The 21296-nt window shown below is 38.1% G+C and overlaps 1 protein-coding gene across 3 annotated transcripts in view; it reads left to right on the top strand.

Annotated features, from left to right (window-relative positions):
* Nucleotides 1-1197: 1197 nt before the first annotated feature.
* The window catches only part of PHF3 (PHD finger protein 3), a 104471-nt gene continuing 84372 nt past the window's right edge, over nucleotides 1198-21296 (top strand). For 2 of the 3 annotated variants that reach the window (XM_082668836.1, XM_082668837.1), the window contains exons 1-2: nucleotides 1198-1229; nucleotides 13471-13739. In XM_082668836.1, coding sequence (XP_082524962.1) covers nucleotides 13496-13739 — 244 coding nt within the window. In that variant the 5' untranslated portion in view covers nucleotides 1198-1229; nucleotides 13471-13495. The remainder of the gene's footprint in view (nucleotides 1230-13470; nucleotides 13740-21296) is intronic. The other variant, XM_082668838.1, reaches the window with a different exon arrangement.

The following is a 21296-nucleotide window of genomic DNA, read 5'->3' on the forward strand; positions in this document are numbered from 1 at the left end:
TACCCGACAGTGCTTGTTAAGGGCTGAGATAGAGGTCCGCCCAAGCTGCTGTGGAGGCACATAACCTAAACCAGTGGTTTTCAAACTTTTTGGTCTCAGAACCCCTCTTCGCTCTTAAAAATTACTGAGGGACTTCCAAGAGTTTTTGTTTATATGGTTTAGTGATATGTATTCATATTTACCGTCTTAGAAATTAAACCTAAGAACAATAAAGAATATTAAAAAAACCGAAATTCATTGTTACCATAAATATTTATTATGAAAAATACATTTACCAACAAAATTTAATGAAAGAGTGGCATTGTTTTAAATTTTTGCAAGTATCTGCATTGTCGGGCTTCACGGAGAACGGCTGGATTCTCCTTTCTGCTTCTGCCTTAAATCGGTTGCTACACGTTGTTTCGGTTGAGGGAGATGAAGAAAATTGGGCCTTATACACATGCCATTGCAAAAGAACTGGAGACCCTCTGAAAGGGCTTGGGGGCCCCTCCGGAGATTCTCTGGCCACACTTGGGAACTGCTGACTTAGATCGGGAACATTTCTTGGAGGAGGCAGCTTGAGTCCTGAACGCAGACCGGCTCGCTAACAGGGGAACGACGAGGGCGAGGCGATTCACGACGGGACTGCGGTGCAAAGCCCGCAGGGATTCGTGGGCAAGGGGCTCAGTCCGCGCCACCCTCGCCCGCCATTCTGGAACACACACTCAATTCGTAAAAAGCACCTAAGGGGGAGCAGATCTGCCCATCAATATCACATTAAGCAGGAAGCTTTAGCGGTTACTACAACCGAGAAAAAGCAACTGTGTGTAGCCTTAGCCCTGGCCCGGGCGGTGCCGCGCCCTCGGAAGCCCGGGAGGCTCGCAGCGCGCAGGCGCGGCGCGGCCCCGGAACGGTAAACAGTGCGGTCACGTGACGCGACCCCGCTCCAGCCCCCGCGCCGTCGCCGCACGCCGATGGCTGCGGGGTCTTGCGCCGCCGCAAGGTCCCCACAAGGCGAGCGACCCTCGGGCCCTGGGCGGCGGCGGCTGCAACGAGGATAAGGAGGGCGGCGCGGAAAACGGGACGGCGTGGTCCGCAGTGGCCGCCCGGGCCGTGAGGAAGCAGAGGCTGTGGCAGCGACGCCTGCGTCCTGCGCGTACCCCCTCTCGGCGTAGCCGGCCCCCTCCTCCGCGGCGGCGCGGCCACCATCTTCCTCTCGCTGCCAGTGGTAGCGCTCGTCGGCGGAGCTGGTGAGTTGCGGCGCGGCCGCGGCCGGGCGACGGGCGGCCCTCCCCTCCCCCAACCCCAGCCCCGCGCCTCCGCGGCCTCCCGCCCTCCCGCGGCCGCACTCCGCGCCTTCCTCCCGCGCAGCGGGAAGCAGCGGGAAGGCGCCTCTCGGCTTCTTGCGCGCTGCCCTCGGCCCGCCCGCGCCGCCTCTGCCGCCCGGGACCGTTTGGGCCGCTGTGGCGGGGCCGCCGGGCGGAGGGTCGGGGCCTCGGCCTCCCCGCCGGCTCCGCGCCCGGGCCTCGGGGTGAGTGCGCCGCCGCGCGGGCGCGCAGGCCGGGCGGCACGGCGGGCGCTGCCGGGGAGGCCCAGCCCGCAGGCCCCGACCCGGCCCTTCGGCATCGAGCTTTGGGCCCCGGCCCGGCAGCCGGCTCTGGCCTTGGCCGCGAAGCCGAGCCGGGTGCCCGCTGGTGGGGACGAGGAGTCGGCGCTCCATCCACCCTCCTGCGACCGCGCGCTTTTGTGCTCAGGACCCAAACTGTCGACTCTTTTTGCATAGTTTGAAATGAGAAGCCAGGAATCTGGCCTTCGATAATACGTGTAATTTAATGAGCCACTTGTCGATACGTGGGTGTTCATGGTGCTAAATAACTGATCACCTGACCCGGGGGGCGGGGAGGAGGGAGAAAGGGAGGGAATGTTGGTACCGCGCACAGTCCAGTGCCCCTTCTTTTCCCCAGCTGTGTATTGCCGGGTCCGATGACTTTTTCCCCATCTTTGAGTTTTTAAATGCTGATTTTCGAAGACCGTGATTCGAAGTAATTTGAGTGTGTGCTTATTGGTGCTCAGGAATCGTTTGCAGAACATGATCATGAATAGTCATTAATGTAAGTGGCAACAACGACTTACTATCTTCTTAGTCTTGATCTTCATCACATGTAGAGATGCTTAATTTAAAATGAAACATCGGTAGCTGATCCTTAGCAAATACGAACTTTAGCACGTTATTTTGGGATGGGGGGGTGGAGATACAGTCAGCTACTTAGGGAGTGCTTAGATAGTACATTGTTCTACTTAGTTACTGTTTTGGGTTCTAACTTGTCTTCGCTTTTCTAAACTGGTTGTTTGAGATCTTCCAAAACTGTGTCTCCATTACTCATTCATTACCTACCATTTTTTGATTATTGAATGAAGTGTTCGGGATTGTGAAAATGTTGGTAGATATGTTTCTCTGGTAGAGACACTAGTCAAAGAACCAGGAAATCTTTGCAGCATTCTTGTTTTTGAATTTGTCTCTTCATTCCAGAGCATAAAACGTGTTGTGTTGTGAAGATTATTGTTTCAGATAGTGATTACTTAACCGTCATTACCACTTAGACCTTTCTTATTATTTTTCCCCAGTTCTCTTTACTGGCCATATATTACGATAATGAATTTTCTCTCCATCAGCATCTTCATCATCACTATTTTAAAATATATACTCCATTTCCCCATGATAGTAACAGAATTTAAGGAAGTACTTTTAATAGCTATCATTGCGCTGATGAAGCCACACACAGTTCAGTCAGTTCCTTAGCAGCGGAAAGACAGACACTCAACTGAAGTGAGCCAGTTTGTTAAGTATGCAGAACTACAGGCTTAGAGTTTAAGCTTTATTTGGCAGCTGTATGGGAGATTTGTGAGAAGGATAACACATGAGTTAGTGATGGGACAAGTTTTCCCCTGTTCCGTGCATGTTTTGTAGGTCCATTTACTGAAGAGCTTGAAAATATAATTTATTATACTGCTTTTGCATACTTTGGGAGGATAGTGAACTTCCTTATCGATCACACTGAATTAGTTATACATTCTGTGCTGTTGGGATAGACCTCAGATAACTGTCTAGCTTATCCTGTGATATACTCATCTGTTGCATGTTCAGATAAGTCAAATCTATGAGAAGTGGTTTGTGTAAATGTAGGTGAAAAATAGCTTTGGTCCGAAGCAACTTTCAGGATAGAAAAATGGAAAGGAAGTTGTCTTTATGTTAATCATTTAAGACCATAATATTAAAATTTGAATTGTATTGAGTATTGATTCAGGGAAGGTTGATAATTTTTGACATATAATAGCATGCTAATAAAACTTATTGATAAAAGTTAGTTTTGGGGTACTAAAATATAGATAATGTTTATCTTCCTTGACATGGTAACTTGGTGCTTGCCTTTGTGATACATTTTGCTTTCTTTTTTTTTTTTTTTGTGGTACGTGGGCCTCTCACTGTTGTGGCCTCTCCCGTTGTGGAACACAGTCTCCGGATGCGCAGGCTCAGCGGCCATGGCTCACGGGCCCAGCCGCTCTGCGGCGTGTGGGATCTTCCCGGACCGGGGCACGAACCCGTATCCCCTGCATCGGCAGGCGGACTCTCAACCACTGCGCCACTAGGGAAGGCCCAGTTTGCTTTCTTAAATGTGCTATTTTTATTATTTTTTTCTTTACACAGATTTCTCACGAAATCTTTTTTACTTAATAATTTTTGTCTGGAGGTAAGATCTTTATTATATTTAATGAAGAAATGAGGTTTATTGATTAGCATTTCAGGTTTGTGGCTTACCACCACACAGTGTCAGGGAGTGCAAGGTTCTTGGAGTGCTGACTTCTAAATATTTTTGTTCATCTACATCTCATCAATTCTTTTGGACACGTGGTTGCTGGATTTCTTTTCTGCAACAGTACATCTTGGGCTCTATTTCTTTCATTTCTTGTTTGAGCACCCTCTGAGAATCCTGGAGTATCTTTTCAGAAGCATAGACAATTTATTTTTTAACTACAAAAAATGACTTGGCAAGTAGTTACACATTTCTGATGCTGTTGCATTTTTAAGAACAGCAAAAAAACTTCTCTCTTAATGTTGCCCTTTGATTACACAGCGAATGATATTGACAGTATTGATTTGATTCAAAATATTTGAGACCCAGGTGCTGTTTGTACACTCAAGGAACATCATAATCTAGGTTGAGAAACCAGATTCAGACATGAGATGTTAAATCACTGTATTAAGAGTTAAAAGAGGAAGATATTTCAAGAGTTACAAAACACATTGTGTGAGGAATTGCCAAATGTATAGACTGGACAATTATGGCCATGCATCGTGTATTTAATATCGATCATTTTTTAATGGTCGGGATTAAAAGTTTTATGATCGTTTGTATAATGGAGAGAGGATGGAGAGAAATAGTTAAGCAAAAACTTCAAAATAGTATCCTGAAGTTTTATCTTTTGGCACAGTCTAACTTTATTAGGAAAATTTTGAATGGCTTAGTAGATTGTACAGAAAAGCTAAAGTTTTAATTCACTCATAATTTGTATGAGATGGCCACATGAAACCATTCTAAAATTGTAGTTTTTGAAAATAAATTGTGAAGTTTGTGGTCGATCACTTCCAAGCTGATGTTTGTTCTATATACACTGAGGACAGCCATTTTATTTTTTATATGTAGGGAGTGGCTAAGTGCATATTTCCCAATTTATTTTGGAAGTGGGCATGTCACTTTGTTTCCAGTATTTTGATATGTGTTATGAATGTAGACTGCATAAAGTATAGTAGTTTAGAAGTGCAGGCTCAGGAATCTCACTGCCTGGATTCCAGTTTGGGTATACGGGCATACCTCTTGTATTGTGCTTCGCAGATACTGCGTTTTTTACAAATTGAAGGTTTGTGGCAATCAAGCATGGAGCAAATCTATTGCCGCCGCCCATTTTTTAAACAGCATTTGCTCACTTTGAGTCTTCTCTGTCACATTTTGGTAATTCTCACAATATTTCAAACTTTTGCATTATTACTATATTTGTTATGGTGTTTTGTGATCGGTGTTGATGTTACTATTGTCATTATTTTGGGCCACCACAAATCACAACTCTGTAAGATGGTGAACTTAATTGTAAATGTGTGTGTGTTCTGACTGCTCCACCGACAGGCTGTTCCTCTCTCCCTCCCTCTCCTTGCACCTCCCTATTCCTTGAGATGCAACAATATTGAAATTAGGCCAATTAATAACTCTACAATGGCCAGTAAGTGTCTAAGTGAAAGGAAGAGTCCGTGTCTCTCACTTTAAATCAAAAGTTAGAAATGATTAAGCTTAGTGAGGAAGGCATGTTGGAAGCCGAGATAGGCCAAAAGCTCGGCCTCTTGTGCCAAACAGCCAAGTTGTGGATGCAAATGAAAAGTTCTTGAAGGAAATTAAACGTGCTATTCCGGTGAACACATGAATGAAGAGAGTGAAACAGCCTTACTGCTGTTACGGAGAAAGTTTTAGTAGTCTGGAAAGAAGATCAAACCAGCCACAACATTCTCTTAACCCAAAGTCTAATCCAGAGCAAGGCCTTATTAACTCTCTTCAATCTTGTGAAGGCTGAGAGAGGTGGGAAGATACAGAAAGAAAACTTGAAATTAGCAGAGGTTGGTTCATGAGGTCTAAGGAAAGAAGTCATTTCCGTAACATAGAAATGTAAGGTGAAGCAGCAAGTGCTGATGTAGAAGCTGCAGCAAGTTATCCAGAAGATCTGGCTAAGATAATTCATGAGGGTGGCTACCGTAAACAACAGGTTTTCAGTTTAGTCAAAACAGCCTTCTATTGGAAGAAGATGCCATCTAGGATGTTCATAGCTAGAGAGGAGAAGTCAGTGCCTGGTTTCAAAGGACAGGCTGGCTCTCCAGTTAGGGGCTATTGCAGCTGGTGACTTCAAGTTGAAGCCTGTGCTCATTCACCATTCTGAAAATCCTAGGGCCCTTAAAAATTATGCTAAATCTACTCTGCCTGTGCTCTGTAAATGGAACAAGAAAGCCTGCATGACAGCACATCTCTTTACAACATGGTTTACTGAATATTTTAAGCTCACTGTTGACCTACTGTCAGAAAAAAAGATTCCTTTCAAAATATCACTGCTGACTGACAATGCACCTGGTCACCCAAGAGCCCTGATGGAGATGGACAGTGGGATGAATGGTTTTCATGCCTGCTCACACAACATCCATTCTGCAGCCCATGGATCAAGGAGTCACTTCAACTTTCAAGTCTTATTTTTTAAGAAATACATTTTGTAAGGCTATAGCTGCCATAGATACTGATTCCTCTGAGGGACCTGGGAAGAGTTAGTTGAAAACCTTCTGGAAAGGATTCACCATTCTAGATGCCATTAAGAACATCGTGATTCATGGGAAGAGGTCAGAATATCAAGATACACAGGAGTTTGGAAGAAGTTGATTCCAGTCCTTTGAAGGGTTCAAAGCTTCAGTGGCAGAAGTAATTGTAGTTGTGGCAGTAGCAAGAGAACCAGAATTAGGAGTGGAGCCTGAAGATGGGACTGAACTGCTGCAATCTCATGATAAAACTTGAATGGATGAGGAGTTACTTCTGATGGATGAGCAGAGAAAGTGGTTTCTTGAGAAGAAATCTACTCCTGGTGAAGATGCTGTGAAGATTGTTGAAATGACAGCAAAGGATTTAGATATTGCATAAACTTAATTGATAAAGCAGCTACAGGGTTTGAGAAGACTGACTCCAATTTTGAAAGAAGTACTGCGGTGGGTAGCATGCTATCAAACAGTGTGTCGTGCTGTAGAGACATTGTGGAAGGAAGAGTCAGTCATTGCAGCAGACCTCATTGTCTTCTGGTTTCAAGAAATTGCCGCAGCTGCGCCAACCTTGAGCAGCCACCACCCTGGTCAGTCAGCGCCACCAGCATCGAGGCAGGACCCTCCACCAGCAAGACGATTACAGCTTGCTGAAGGCTCAGATGATGGTTAGCATTTTTTAGCAATAAAGTATTTTTAACTAAGTTTTATACATTGTTTTTTTAGACATAATGCTATTGCATATTTAATAGACTACAGTATATTGTAAACATAGCTTTTATATGCGCTGGGAAACCAAAAAATTGGTGTGACTTGCTTTATTGCGTGCAATATTCACTCTGTTGTGGTGGTCTGGAACCGACACTGCAGTATCTTTGAGGTACATCTGTCCTGGGTATGTGACCTACACAATGGTCTGGGCCTCAGTTTGCTCCTCTGCAAAATAGAAGTAATAATTGCACCTACCTCACAGGGTTGTTGTGAGAAACCAATGAGATTCTCATACAGTATAGTTAGCACAGAGCCTGGCACATAGTACATGCTCAGTACATGTTAGCTTGGTCTGTTATCACTTAGGCCATAGTGTTGATGACTTGTACTGTTCCTGTGGTTAATCCAAACTGCTAGAGCCTCTCATAATGACAATAGGGAATGGTTGTAAACTTGGAAGGTAATTTTCTTACTAATAGCTAAGTAATTCTGCTTTTGCCAGTCTCAACTTGTACTCGATAGTTCTTTTTCTAGGTTCTTAGGTCTGCTTTGGTCTTAGTATGGCAGTCATCTTGGATTCTTATGTATTCTTTTTACCTGATAAATTCAGAAACAAAGTTAACGATCCTTGTTTTTTCTTATGTAGTCTTGCTGGTAGATTCTAACCAATGAAACTGGACCAGAATTTGAAATGGGTGTGTAGAGCAGGTGATGAGGTTGCATTGCTTCTAGAATTGTACTTTTTAGAATTGTGTTACACCACATGTCTTAACCATTTAGTGATTTTCCTTGACTTTGTCTTGGAAGGATAACTTATTCATCTTTAACATTGTTATATCATGGTGGTGAAGAACTGACCTTTGTGTCAGCGGATTTGAGTTCTAGCTCTGTCATTTATTCTGTAATATTGGGTGTAACTTTGCTGAGCTTTAGCTTTTCTCTTATAAATTGAGAATAATAATAACAGCTGCTTAATTGTGTGGCTGTGAAGTTTAATGACATTATACATTTTAGTTAGCACGGTGCCTGGCACATAATAAATAGTGAATTTAACTGTGTGAGGAGATAATGCAGGACAGTGGTAAGTGCACTGACTTTTTTTTTTTTTTTGCGGTACGCGGGCCTCTCACTGTTGTGGCCTCTCCCGTTGCGGAGCACAGGCTCCGGACGCGCAGGCTCAGCGGCCATGGCTCACGGGCCCAGCCGCTCCGCGGCATGTGGGATCTTCCCGGACCGGGGCAGGAACCCGCGTCCCCTGCCTCGGCAGGCGGTCTCCCAACCACTACACCACCAGGGAAGCCCTGTATTGATTTCTGAATGAAAATTTTTGCGTTCAGATTTCAGCTCCACCACTTACTATAGCAAATAATTTTACCTCTCTGATTCCAGTTTTATTTATTTTTGTATAATCAAGATTATAATATAGCATTGTTGTGAGGAATAAATAAATGTAGAGCAGAGTTTCTTAACCTCAGCACTGTTTTTTGGCTGGCTAATTCTTTGTGGTGGGGCTTTCCTAGTGCAGTGTAGTATGTTTACTAGATGCCAGTAGCATGCCCTCCAGTTTTGATGACCAAAAATATCTCCATTTTCGAATTAAGCCAGATGTCCTCTGGAGAGGCTTAATCACCTCTGATGCTCTGATGGAGAACTAATGTAAAGCATGTCGACCGTTGCCTGTCCTGAAGTTAGAGCACATTAAGTTTTATATATTATCATTGTTTTAGTAGTGGTACCTTTTTTTTTTCCTACTGCTCCTACTACTGCCTGTTAGAAATTTGCTAATAGTGAGCATGCCTGATGAATTGACAGCTTAATTTAATCTATGGTGTAGGGGTCGGAAGGCAACAAGCAGTTCCATTCTCAGTGCCTTTGCATTTAGGTCTTTGCCTGAATAGCTGTTCCCCATTTATGCGTGGATCACTCCCTCATTTCAGGTTTTGGCTCACATGTTGCCCTTCTTAGCAAGGCCTTCTTCATTTACTGTCTTACATAGAATGCTCTCCTTCTCCCATCACTATTACAGTGTTTAATTATTCTTCATAGATTTTATAATCTCCTGATACATATTTGTCCCCCCACCAACATACTCATACACACGCGCACGTGCACCTTCGATAGCTTTAGTGACTTATTGGTAGGCTTATTCTGTGCAGTTTTTTTAAGGAAGATATGATAAAGTGCATAGTTTTACTTTCAGGATGTTTTTGAGAAGTTGAGGTAGTCAATTTTAGTTTGCTCTTAATTTAAAGGGGATTTTGGTAGAAGTGTAATTTTTTTCCCCTGTTGGTGTTTTCTAAATCTTTTTGCATTCTATTCATACACGAAACACTTAGAAAACAATATACACTGGTTTTATCAGTGTAAATGAAATTTGGCTGCAGTATAATTCTCTGAGTGACAGATGAAGCAAGTGGGAAATACCTCTGGACTCAGATTAAATTTTATTCAGGGTGTTAGTACTGATACTTATTTTTAGTTGTATTCTGAGTCTTTCTAAATGGTCCATTAGGACCAAACTCTGGCATTCATAATTAGCACCTGCTGTTCTTTTGCCTGGAGTAGCCTCTGGACCTTTAGGACCAATCTCACATGTCACCTGCTTAGCCTTTCTTGGCCTCATGGATTTTACCTTCCTCTGTGGTACTGAGAGCCCTTCAGCATGACACTTTCATATTTTGTTGTGATGTTTATATGTTGTATTTGTTTATATGTCCATACTTGATTTTGGGTTATGAGTTCCTTTGTTTTAATTATTAAATTTGTAATGCCAAATGTAAGGAAGCATTTAAGTAAAATTTCAGTGTAAAATTTCAGTAAAATATCAGGAATTTGTTTGTTTATTTATTTACTTATTTTTTGGCTGTTTTGCGTGGCCTGTGGGATCTTAGTTCCCCAACCAGGGATTGAACCTGGGCCCTCAGATGTGAAAGCGCAGAGTCTTAACCACTGGACTGCCAGGAGTTTGTTTAAATCAAGCAGTTTGTTTAACAGAGACACTGAATCATCTCTTAAATTTCTCAATTAGATCGATTATCTTTGTCTCTCTACATGGCTAGGTATTTCAGGACATTGTATTTTAGGTTAGTGTTCTTTTTTTTTTTTAAGACCTTATTTTGGAGTAGTTTTAGATATATAGAAAGATTGCAAACATAGTGTAGAATTCCCATATACCCTTTATCTAGGTTTCTTGATTGTTACATCTGACATAATACTAATGTCTTTATCAGAACTAGAGGTTAACATTAGTATTAACTAAACTCCAGACTTTATTCTGATTTCACCAGTTTTGTTTTTCCACTACTGTCCTTTTTCTGTTCCATGACCCAAATCAGGATACCACATTGCGTTTAGTAGATTAGTGTGTTCATGTTAAAGTAAGGTTAATATTTCTACAATTGGCTAACATTTGTTTGACAATTTAGCATGGAGAGTTTTAATTTTATTTTTGATATATTGAGCACTTGATATCTAAAACTGATTTTTTAAAATAAATGACTGTTTTATATTTCCATTCATTGCACTTTTAAGATAATCTTGCGATATGGCTGTATACTGTGATTTTGGGCATTCTTCCTTTGGAATTGGCTCCTGAGCCTGTTGGAACGACTTAAGAAAATTCAGTCTTACCAATTTATAACAATTTCACAGAACAGTTCTGTAGAAATTGTTTTCTTTGGACCCATAAGTTTGGGGTGCTTTATACCATATTTTGTCTTGTAAGATCCCCAGTTGCATTGGCATATTAAAGGTGTCTTCCACAATGGTACCTGGTTAGTGAACACTTTCTGAATAAATTAAAGGTATTAAAGAAACGTAACTTTGTTATACCAGTCTTTCTCAACATTTGACGCTTTTATGCTAATCTGTTTATTTAATCCAGGGCAACACACTTTATATAAGTCATACTAGTTTTGGCGGAAGAAAACCCACCCCATACTGGAAAATTAGGTTCACCCATCTTATTTACAGTGTGCTTTACTTTTTTTTTAAAAAAATTGATCTTTAAAGACTAAATATTGTCTGCTATCGAGATTAAAAAATATGCCACAGGCTCTGAAGGCACGTTTTAGTAAAAGAGTTTAGTAAAAGATTCACTAATAGTATAATTGAAAAAACAATATATTGCTCATTTAGATCACCCTTTAGAATGGGCTGGTTTTCGGTATAGCTAGGTGAGTTTGAGCCGTGTTAACTGTACCTTCTGAATATTGTGAATGTCCCCACCACTTAAATGTACACAGGCAGAAGTTGGTGCAACAGAAAGACTAACCTCAGGTGAAGTTTGTAGAATTTCCCAGACTTGTGTTGCTATGGGAATGAGTGTGTTGTCAGTAGATTCAGCATATTGTTTTTATAAGGAAAGTCAACCATTTGTTTCTAGAGCTAGAATTGCCTTTTTTTCTTTGTTTCATCTGGGATGCAACTCTGAAGAGGAGGTTGTTTCGGCTTGTGGTAAACTTTGGATTCCAGCATATTCAGATAAACAAATTTGTTGATAGTTCTAGCTGATTAATTTTGTAATTAATATTTAGTAATGTAATATTTAGTAATGTTTTTGTAAGTTATTTTTAATTACCAGAAATTTATTATACTAAAATTTCTTTGGAACCTAAAAATGTATTAGTGGAAGTATTGGTGATATATGATAATTGAGCCTTTCTTAGGTACTGAGATCAGATAGTTTCAGGGAATTAAAACTTTTCCTGACTTTTCATCACCATTGTAGCTCACAGTTTTCTCTAAATGTTATAAAGAATGCATGTAAGCTAATCAGCCAATCAAACAGTTAACATTTTATTTCGGTGCTTTATTAATATTTCAATATAAATAAGTTGCAAAATTTGAGAAGAGATACTGAAATCCTATATTTAGCAGAGGATTAACTTTTGCGAGAATGAGGAAATTTTCTTTCCTTTTCTTTAAATTTTAAATTGAGTTACAGTGAACTGCATCCATTTAAAATGAACGGATTGGTGAATTTTGGTGGGTATATACACTCATAAAACCACTACCACAATCCAGATTTAGGACATTTTCATCATCTTGCAAAATATATTCCTGTTCCTTTGCAGTCAGTTCCCTCTCTATCCAAGGCCCCAGGCAACTACTGATTTGTTGGAAAATGTTTTTAAAGAAGAACCTTTAATGAGTCAAATCTAGTCAATTTCTAGCTTTGTAGCTCAGTGTGAAAGGGTAGAGTTACCACCTTGGGCTCTGTAGCCTTGCAACCTGGGTTTGAATCTTTGGCTCTGTTTTGTGACTTTGGGGAAGACTATTTAAATGCATTTTGTCTACAAAACAAGGATAGTAATAGAGTGTATTATTTATTATCACTGGGCATAAATGAATTAAAAATGTAGGTAAAATGTTCAGCAGCATATAATATATACCTGGTAAATTGTATAATATTTTTGAACTTCGTATTCTCTGATTTTTATAGGGGAAAGAATTCAAGGACAGTTTGAGGAAATTTTGGTAGATTTGGAGCTAAGAATTTTGGAATCCAAGAAGTTCTGGGTTAATTAGTGGAATTTTCTAGCTAACTGAATATTACTAGATTTTATTTAGTTGACTCTTGCCCACCACCCAAAATACATTGGTTCAGTGTTCTCTGAAACCAGCTTTTGATAATCGAGGCTCTTCCGGAGCATGAAGTGACCTTTCCTGAGCAATGCCTGGAGTGTAGGTATAGTTCAAATAGGAAATCAGCTCCATATCTTTATAAACAGCACATAACTCACTAAAATAAATTTAAGTCTCTGATATATTGGTTTGTCATTTATCTCATTTTATCTTAAAAGGGGTTCCCCCCCACAATGTGTGTATGTGCACGTCTGTGCCTGCGTGTATGTAGTTTTTTGAGTTTTGATTTGTTGGGTTTAGTTAATAGTTTCTTTCCGTTTTTTCTCTTTACTCCTACAAAAAAACCTTTTTGTCTTTCTTTAAATAATTTAAATGCATTGTAAATAAGACAAGGCTATTTTACAGTTTTAATAGGTATGGGACAATAATTTAAATGATTTGGTTTTAGCTCTTTTATATGGATTTTTATTAAGCAGTGTCTGAGTCTTAATTTATGAAAAGATTATGGTTAAAAACATATGGTTTTTATGGTTTAAGCCATGTAATTCTTTCAAATGTGTCAAATTAATGGACTATATATACATAGTTTTTTTTTTCCCCTAAAAAAGTGAATTAAGTAAACATTTAATAGGATCTCTGGTAAAATGAAATTTTACATGCATGATGAAGAAACATTGTGTAGCAAAGATTCATACTACATGTCCAAATGTATATTCTAAAAGCAGTGAGGATTTTTTTTAAACCATTCAGAAATACCAAAGTGTGTTCTAGACTCAAAACTATTAAAATAATTTGGTTTTAGGTGATAATCAATTGATAGCTTTATTTCTTATGGTATTTTTTTTGTCTTTCTATAGGGCTGAAAGACACACAGAAGTCTTCATGGATATAGTTGATACATTTAATCATTTAATTCCTACTGAACACTTAGATGATGCCCTATTTCTAGGATCCAACCTGGAGAATGAAGTCTGTGAGGATTTTAGTACAAGTCAAAATGTCTTAGAGGACTCGCTGAAGAACATGCTCAGCGATAAGGATCCTATGCTAGGATCTGCAAGTAACCAGTTCTGTTTGCCTGTTTTGGATAGCAATGATCCCAATTTCCAGATGCCTTGTTCAACAGGTAATTCTTACTGTTTTTTTTTTTTTTTTTTTTTTTTTTTTAGTCTGCAATTTAAAGTAAAGATTTTTTTTTTTAGATGAGGGTAGTGCATTTAGGGTTCTTTTCTTTGAATTTAGAGCTCCTTTTCTAGGCATCACAATTAGAATTTAAAATTTAAATTTTCTTCTAAGGAATGTGGAATTATCTTCAAGGATATTGTGGATATAGATAGGGTTACCATATAATTTGTCATCTAGAATGGGATGCTTTTTTGAGAATCATAGGGGGTGCTGTTAATAATTACATCATGACAACAGGTCATGATTGGGACTCTCTCTAGCAAATAGGGATTGCCTTGCCAATGGGGACATGATGTCATCCCAGGCCTATTGGAGTCAAGGGGAATGGCTGAATTGACCTTTTTCAGTGCCCCTCCCTGCCCTTCAAATTTAATACTTTGTGTGCTCCCATTTCAGATCTTTTAGTATTTTGTATTTGTATTTCAAAACCAGAGAAAGAACTGTAGACTTTTGCTGTCCAGCATAGCAACCACTAGCCACTTATAACTGTTGGCCTAATTGGAGATGAAATGAGTCTGGTCCTAATTGGAGATGTGCTCTAAAATGCACATTTGATTTCAGTGTGAAAAAGAGATTGTAAAATATTTCATCAAGTTTTAAAAATGTAGATTACACATTGAGGTGATATTTTTGGTTAAATAAAATATTGTATTAAAATTAATTTCACCTGTTTTTACCCTTTTTTTTTTTAAGTGGCTCCTTGAACATTTAAAATTACTTATGTGGCTTGCATTATATTTCCATTGGACAGCACTGCTTTAGGATCTATAGTTGAAGTAACTGAAAGACGGTAGCTTTCAGAGGATAATAACTTTCTGTAGGGCTAATCAAATTCTTAATAAGAGATTACTTCAGAGATACATTAATATGTGGAAAAAATATGTAGGTGTTCCTTTATAAAGCAAAGAAAATATTACAACAAACTTTGGAGCAATTAGCTATTCTGTAAGCTAAAATTAGACGAAGGAAAATCAGCTTCACATGGAGAAGCTAGGCTTTTTTCCCCCTCTCCGTTCCCTAGAGTAGTTCAGGTTTACGTGGTGGTGTTCAGTTTTTCAATAACTCTAGACTTTTTCTGCACTACAGTTTTTCAGTATTTTTCATTTCCTTTTAATATTTTCTGCGTAATATTTTGATATAATAATAAAGTCTGGTTTAGGTGGCCTGCTATTCATCAGATTTGTCAGATTCTCTGCCTGAAGACTCAACACTTTGGCTTCTAGGAATATTTTCATTTTAACAACTCCTTAATACTGAAGTCTTTTGAATTGTTTGTTAATAATGGTATATCGCTGAATTATATACATTGTGTTGTGTTATCTCATAGGTTTACATTGTTTTTGTTGTTGTATTCTTAAATGTTTTAAAGCTTTTAAAATTTTGTTTTATGTTTGCACTGTTCCTGTGTCAGTACAATATATCTAATTATTGTGAAGCACTTTTGACACTGGTTATATGCACAAAGTTTCACAGTTTAGTCTAAATTCAGGAAGAACGTTTATTGAATACATATGTGCTTATTACTAGAAATACAGTAACCGTTTCAGGGATGTTATATTGGGCCTGGAACTGGCAAATGTATCATCCTTTTAGACTTTGTTATAAAATTACAGCCCCTTAGAAATACTGGTATTCTTACTTGCAGTCTTTTTTTTTAAATTTCTGTCGATGTGAAAAGTTTTTTTTTTCATATGAAAAGTCTCTTTGGTTGAACATTTCTTTTGCTAATAGAAGACTTAGAACATCTTTATTGAAGTACTTAAATTTTTTTGAGGTCTGATTAATACTGTGTACGATTTCATTGTAAACTATTTTATTTAAGAATCTGTAAGTAGAAATATTTTCTCAATTTTCCTATTTTAAATTTGTTTGCTACAATTTATTTATTTTGGTTTTAAAATAGAACTATTTGTGTTAATATATATGATATATATCTATACGCTTTTAAGATATGTAAGGGAATATGTGGGGGAAACTTAAAATTGTAAAGCTCTTTATAGGATTGCTTAGATCTCATTGTGCCATCAGGCAGGGGATTTATTTTGATTGTTTCAAAGTTCCTTTTGCCCTTTGGGATATTTGGTTTGGTAAAAGGCCAGTATATTTTCTAATGATAGCAAACTGGAAAACATTAAAATTAAAAAAAAATTGTTTTGAAATAGAAATTCTGTTGTAAACTATTTAGTGAAAACCATACATGGACACCTTCTGTAAGTTTCAGCTATTCACAAACTGCTTCAACTTTTTGCTGTAAAATAAAAATGACATAGTTCTTACCCAGATGTTTGTACCTGGCTCTATACGTTTTTACTACTTGTCTTGACTGAAGCATAGCAGGGAAATGGCTCTATCAGTATTCCTCAGGCCATTGAAAGCTATAGATTATGGTTATTTTGTAACCTTGGTCTTAACAGTGCGAAAGGTAGCAAACAATAACTGCTGTCTTGTTCTCTAGTCTTTTGATGTAGGTTGGTTTGCTGTAGTTGTTAAAGACCAGTTGTTGAATGTCTTGCATTATATTTCAGCTGTCTCCAGAAATCATAGAGAAGCTTTAACAATTATAAAAATAGGAAAGAAAATGATCGATCACTTTTAGTGCTCTGCAGGTGCACAAAAGTTAGGATGCTTACTTACTGTTTCATTTTGAGAGACAGTAAGTAGATTTCTGATCCTCTTTTTGAATGCTTTTGACTCCATAAAGTATTTTTTTATGTAAATGCAGTGTTTGCATATGGTTTTTAGATTTACCCAGCAATGCATTTTATTTTTTAAATTTGTTATTTATTTATTTTTTAAAATATCCTTATTGGAGTATAATTGCTTTACAATGTTGTGTTAGTTTCTGCTGAACAACAAAGTGACTCAGCTCTATGTATACATATATCCCAATATCCCCTCCCTCTTGAGCCTCCCTCCCACCCTCCCTATCCCACCCCTCTAGGTCATCGTGAAGCATAGAACTGATCTCCGTGTGCTATGCAACAGCTGCCCACTAGCCATCCATTTTACGTTTGGTACTGTATATATGTCAATGGTACTTTCTCACTTCGACCCAGCTTCCCCTTCCCCCACCGTGTCCTCAAGTCCGTTCCTCTACGTCTGCATATTTACTCCTGTGCTGCCACTAGGTTCATCAGTACCGTTTTTTTTTAGATTCCATATATATGTGTTAGCATATAGTATTTGTTTTTCTCTTTCTGACTTACTTCACTCTGTATGACAGACTCTGGATCCATCCACCTCATTACAAATAACTCAGTTTTGTTTCTTTTTATGGCTGAGTAATATTCCATTGTATATATGTGCCACATCTTCTTTATCCATTCATCTGTCGATGGACATTTAGGTCACTTCCATATCCTGGCTATTGTAAATAGTGCTGCAGTAAACACTGTGGTACATGTCTCTTTTTGAATTATGATTTTGTCAGGGTATATGCCCAGTAGTGGGATTGCTGGGTTGTACGGTAGTACTATTTTTAGTTTTTTAAGGAATCTCTGTACTGTTCTCCATAGTGGCTGTATCAATTTACATTCGTACCAACAGTGCAGGAGGGTTCCCTTTTCTCCACACCCTCTCCAGCATTTATTGTTTGTAGATTTTTTGATGATGGCCATTGTGACCGGTGTGAGGTGATACCTCATTGTGGTTTTGATTTGCATTTCTCTAATGATTAGTGATGTTGAGCATCTTTTCATGTATTTGTTGACAGTCTGTATATCTTCTTTGGAGAAATGTCTATTTAGGTCTTCTGCCCATTTTTGGATTGAGTTGTTTGTTTTTTTTTGATATTGACCTGCATGAGCTGCTTGTGTATTTTGGAGAGTAATCCTTTGTCAGTTGCTTCATTTGCCAGTATTTTCACCCATTCTGAGGGTTGTCTTTTTGTCTTGTTTATGGTTTCCTTTGCTGTGCAAAAGCTTTTAAGTTTCATTACGTCCCATTTGTTTATTTTTGATTTTATTTCCATTTCTCTAGGAGGTGGGTCAAAAAGGATCTTGTTATTTATGTCACAGAGTGTTTTGCCTATGTTTTCCTCTATGAGTTTTATAGTGTCTGGCCTTACATTTAGGTCTTTAATCCATTTTTAGTTTATTTTTGTGTATGGTGTTAGGAAGTGTTGTAATTTCACTCTTTTACATATAGCTGTCCAGTTTTCCCAGCACCACTTATTGAAGAGGCTATCTTTTCTCCACTGTGTATTCTTGCCTCTTTTATCAAAGATAAGGTGACCATATGTACTTGGGTTTATCTCTGGGCTTTCTATCCTGTTTCATTGATTTATATTTCTGTTTTTGTGCCACTACCCTACTGTCTTGATTATTGTAGTATAGTCTGAAGTCAGGGAGCCTGATTCCTCCAGCTCCGTTTTTCCTTTCTCAAGATTTCTTTAGATATTCGGGATATTTTGTTGTTCCATACAAATTGTAAAATAGTTTTCTCTAGTTCTGTGAAAAATGCCATTGGTAATTTGACAAGGATTGCATTGAATATTTAGGTTGCTTTGGGTAGTATAGTCATTTTCACAGTGTTGAGTCTTCCAGTCCAAAAACATGGTATATCTCTCCATCTGTTTGTATCATGTTTAATTTCTTTCATCAGTGCCTTATAGTTTTCTGCATACAGGTGTTTTGTCTCCTTAGGTAGGTTTATTCTTCGGTATTTTATTCTTTTTGTTGCAGTGGTAAATGGGAGTGTTTCCTTAATTTCTCTTTCAGATTTTTCATCATTAGTGTATAGGAATGCAAGAGATTTCTGTGTATTAATTTAGTATCCTGCTACTTTACCAAATTCATTGATTAGCTCTAGCAGTTTTCTGGTGGCATCTTTAGGATTTTCTATGTATAGTATCATGTCATCTGCAAACAGTGACAGTTCTTCTTCTTTTCCGATTTGGATTCCTTTTATTTATTTTTCCTCTCTGATTGACGTGGCTAAAGCTTCCAAAACTATGTTGAATAATAGTGGTGAGAGTGGGCAACCTTGTCTTGTTTCTGATCTTAGAGGAAATGCTTTCAGTTTTCCACCATTGAGAATGAGGCTGTGGGTTGGTCACATGTGACCTTTAGTATGTTGAGGTATGTTCTCTCTGTGCCCACTTTCTGGAGAGTTTTTATCATACATGTTACCCAGTAATACATTAAAAAAAAACAATTCCAGTAAGTGAGGAAATTCATTAAGTGTTTGGGCAGTGTTTGATCTTGATCAAACCAATTATTTGTATTCTTAAAAATTCCTGTTATCCTTAAAATAAAACTAATATTTTCCCAAGTAATAGGTTCAAGATACTGACTATATTGGTTATATACTATGTGAGGAATGTATTAAAAATCATTGAAGTGGTGTTTGAAAAACTGGCATTATCAGTGTCATAAAGAAATGTTATTTTTTTCTTACTTTACAAACAAATGTATGCCCCTTTTATGTAGACAGCTATGATTCATAAGTGTGAAACAAACCTTGTATTTATGAACCATTTCTTTACATGGTATATTGAGTAGAAATGTTCAGTGGCTGTAAATTTGATTTATTTCTTTAAGACCAGGAAGACGGGCACACTGTAGATAATACGGATATTCAGAGCAGCCTGTCATTTATGTAGTGCTTGTAGCTACTACATCCTTCAGTGAAACCAAGATGTCCTTTCCAGGCTATATCATGGCTTACAAAACCATCATTCACTAAATTAAAAAAAAAAAAAAATTCCTCCTGTAGCATGATTTTTGGAGATTAAAAACATCAGTCAGTGAATTCAGAGTATCTTACATATTTGTTAAGACTTGATTCATATTGTGTATTTAAGTGTTTTTTCAGTTGTATAGAAATTCATATTGTTTAGTTTTCTCAATTGTAAATTTCTGCTAGCATGCATATGTGATAGTTGTTTCCTATCAAGAATGCCATTGATAATATATAACATCAAGTAGCATTGTTTAATAAGAATTTAAGCTTGTGCTGCCTTTCTTCTAAGCAAAGTATTGTTAATACATGTTAAGACTGGTTTTACAAGTTTTTTAGCAGTAGTGTGATTTGGTCCTTTTTTTAGCACACAGATTTTTAACTTAATCATAGCTCTGTAGTTTGGGGCTTCTTCATCATTAGAGGCAGAATTCATCTGTGTAATATTTTAAAAATTATGGTACTTGTTCTGAAAAGATGATTGTTGTCCTTTTGCATCATTGAGATTTATTTAAAAGGTATTTATAAGTTTTCATGGCTTCGTGCTTCTCTTGGACAACATTTCAAATCAGAACATTGAACTAAACACGGTGGACCCCTGGTCCAATAAAATTCAGTTGTCAGATATTAATTATTGTTTTCCTTATTTGTACTTTATTTGTGGGGGCAGCAAACTCTTTGTGCAAATTTATTGCACCTGTCGATCCAAGTATACATATACATTCATTACGCATTTGCACTGGGGTCTTTTTTTCACTGTTTTTATTACTCTGAGTAGTATTTATGGATTTTTTTTAAACTTATGTGCCTAATGAACATCTTTTTGCCGTTGATCTTATTTTTGAGAGTTGCATTTGAACAAGAAGATACAGGTTTAGTACATGTAAAGTAGTCATGCAAATGAGATGAACATATATTGGTTAAGGTAAAGCATGTGCTCTTCAGTTGAATGTTAGTGGCGAGTAACTGATTAGCCTACTAAGAACATTCATAGTCTTTAAGAATAGAACTTTATTTCTGTAAGATTGATCATTAATATTATATATTTTGAGTTATACTTAGAGGGGTTTTGGTGAAAGTGGGTGTGTATAGAAGAGAGCAACCAGAAAAGAGAGGCAAAAACACCTTGTAGAATTAGCAGAGAAGAGAAAATGCTGCGAAGTGGAAAGAGTAGGACATGACAGCAGCCATAGATCCTTGAAAGTTTGTCTCATTGATAAGAGATTTGACTTCTTTTATGGATAGTGGGAAAGAGGTAGATCCAGTAGGTTGCAGTTAGAGGAAGACAGAGTGTAATTGGCTAAAAGGAAGAACTTGGGGTTCCCTCAAATAGAGTAATAGGTTCCCAGGGGACGTGGCATTTACACTTTTGCTGGGTATGACCACCCTGACCAAGGTGTTGTATTTCATTGGGGATTCATGTGTCGTGTAGTTTCTGTTAGGTGACTTCTTATGGTCAGTGCCCTCCTAGAGTCCTCTGTCATTGTGTGTTCTAACGTAAAGTGTCTCTGTTTTCTTTATTAGAAATTAGATTGTTTGCTTTAATTCTAAATCTCATTTGTAGGCTTAATGTATTTCAGTGCTTCTTTAAATTATTTGTAATATGACTTAAAGAGCATGGTAATAACTACATTTATGTAAGCAACTTTCATTGCTCTTAATTCACTCTGTTCCATCTTATTTCTTCTGCTCTATGTTCAATTTAGACATTTTAAATAGATTGTCAGTTTTTCTCAAACAGGTAGTTTTCATTAATCACTGCTACAAGTGGTCCTTACTACCAAAATAACAGAATTGAACTCAGAGATAAAACAAATAA

Source organism: Grampus griseus (assembly GCF_964374135.1).
Source record: "Grampus griseus genome assembly, chromosome: 13".
Taxonomy (NCBI): Eukaryota; Metazoa; Chordata; class Mammalia; order Artiodactyla; family Delphinidae; genus Grampus; species Grampus griseus.